General features: G+C 62.9%; 1 protein-coding gene across 2 annotated transcripts in view; it reads right to left on the bottom strand.

Annotated features, from left to right (window-relative positions):
• Window positions 1-1,006, bottom strand: part of ARFGAP1 (ADP ribosylation factor GTPase activating protein 1) — a 12,953-nt gene extending 11,947 nt beyond the window's left edge. For both annotated transcript variants that reach the window (XM_023741578.1, XM_004370183.2), the window contains exons 1-2: window positions 935-1,006; window positions 284-393 (exon numbers count right to left, since the gene is read on the bottom strand). In XM_023741578.1, the coding sequence (XP_023597346.1) occupies window positions 284-393; window positions 935-994 (170 nt within the window). In that variant the 5' untranslated portion in view covers window positions 995-1,006. The remainder of the gene's footprint in view (window positions 1-283; window positions 394-934) is intronic.

Below are 1,006 nucleotides of genomic sequence, written 5' to 3' on the forward strand. Positions count from 1 at the left end.
TGGCTGCAGTACAGACGGGGCCCCGCGGGCCAACCGCGCGCAGGCCGGGCTGACCACTGGCTGCAGTACAGACGGGGCCCCGCGGGCCAACCGCGTGCAGCTGGCGTGTGTGGTGGTGACGCAGCCCCAAGCCATCGCTTGGCACCTGTTATGGGTGGCGGGTGCTTAGTGGCAGGGAGAAGTTGGGCCCGTTGTGGTATGGGGTGTTCTTGAGACTCAGTTCAGAATGAGCCTGCACCCCGTGTTGAAACCACAGTGGGGCACAGCCCCAGGCATGACTGACCTGAGGTGCACACCCAGGCCTCGGTGCTTCCCTGAACACTCCAGGCAGATCCAGATCCCGTAGGTCACGCTCACCCACTGAGGGTTGAACGCACCGCACTCAAAGCAGACCTGTGGGGAGGAACACACACGGCTCGGCGAGGCGGCTCGGGGCGGCCCCGGACCGAGTGGGGAGGGCTGGCCACCGAGATGTGAGACCCACCTGCCAGGGCAGGGCTTGGGGGCCTAACACAAGTGAGCGGGTACCACTTGCAGGGCTGGGGGGAGACTTGGTGTGGGCCAGCCAGAGGGGTGGTGCCTGGGACGGCCAACATGCGGGCCGAGGAGTGTGGAGGCAGGGTGTCCTGCCAGGAAGCTGATGGAAAGGGGACAGGGCTCCACGCAACGGAACATTCACCGTAAAGCAAAAGTGAATGAAAACAGAAGCTTCCATAAACGCATGTGCCCTGAGAGACACGGTAGGACCCTCCCCACCCTGCCACAAATGACCAGCACCTGAGGAGACCAGCGCGGGGCCTGCACTGCCTGCCAGTTGGGGGAGCAGACGCTGTGGAACCCACACAGCTATACGCCAGCCACAGCTCCCAGAGCCCTGGGGCCGCCCAGGTCACACCCACTGCAACCTCAGAGAGTCCAGAAAGGCAACACTTACGTTGTTTTCATCCTGCACCCTGACTTCTTTAAGAACTTTCCTCGTCCTTGGACTGGCCATGATGCTGCAAAG

This window comes from Trichechus manatus, unplaced genomic scaffold (assembly GCF_000243295.1).
Source record: "Trichechus manatus latirostris isolate Lorelei unplaced genomic scaffold, TriManLat1.0 scaffold00008, whole genome shotgun sequence".
Classification (NCBI taxonomy): domain Eukaryota; kingdom Metazoa; phylum Chordata; class Mammalia; order Sirenia; family Trichechidae; genus Trichechus; species Trichechus manatus.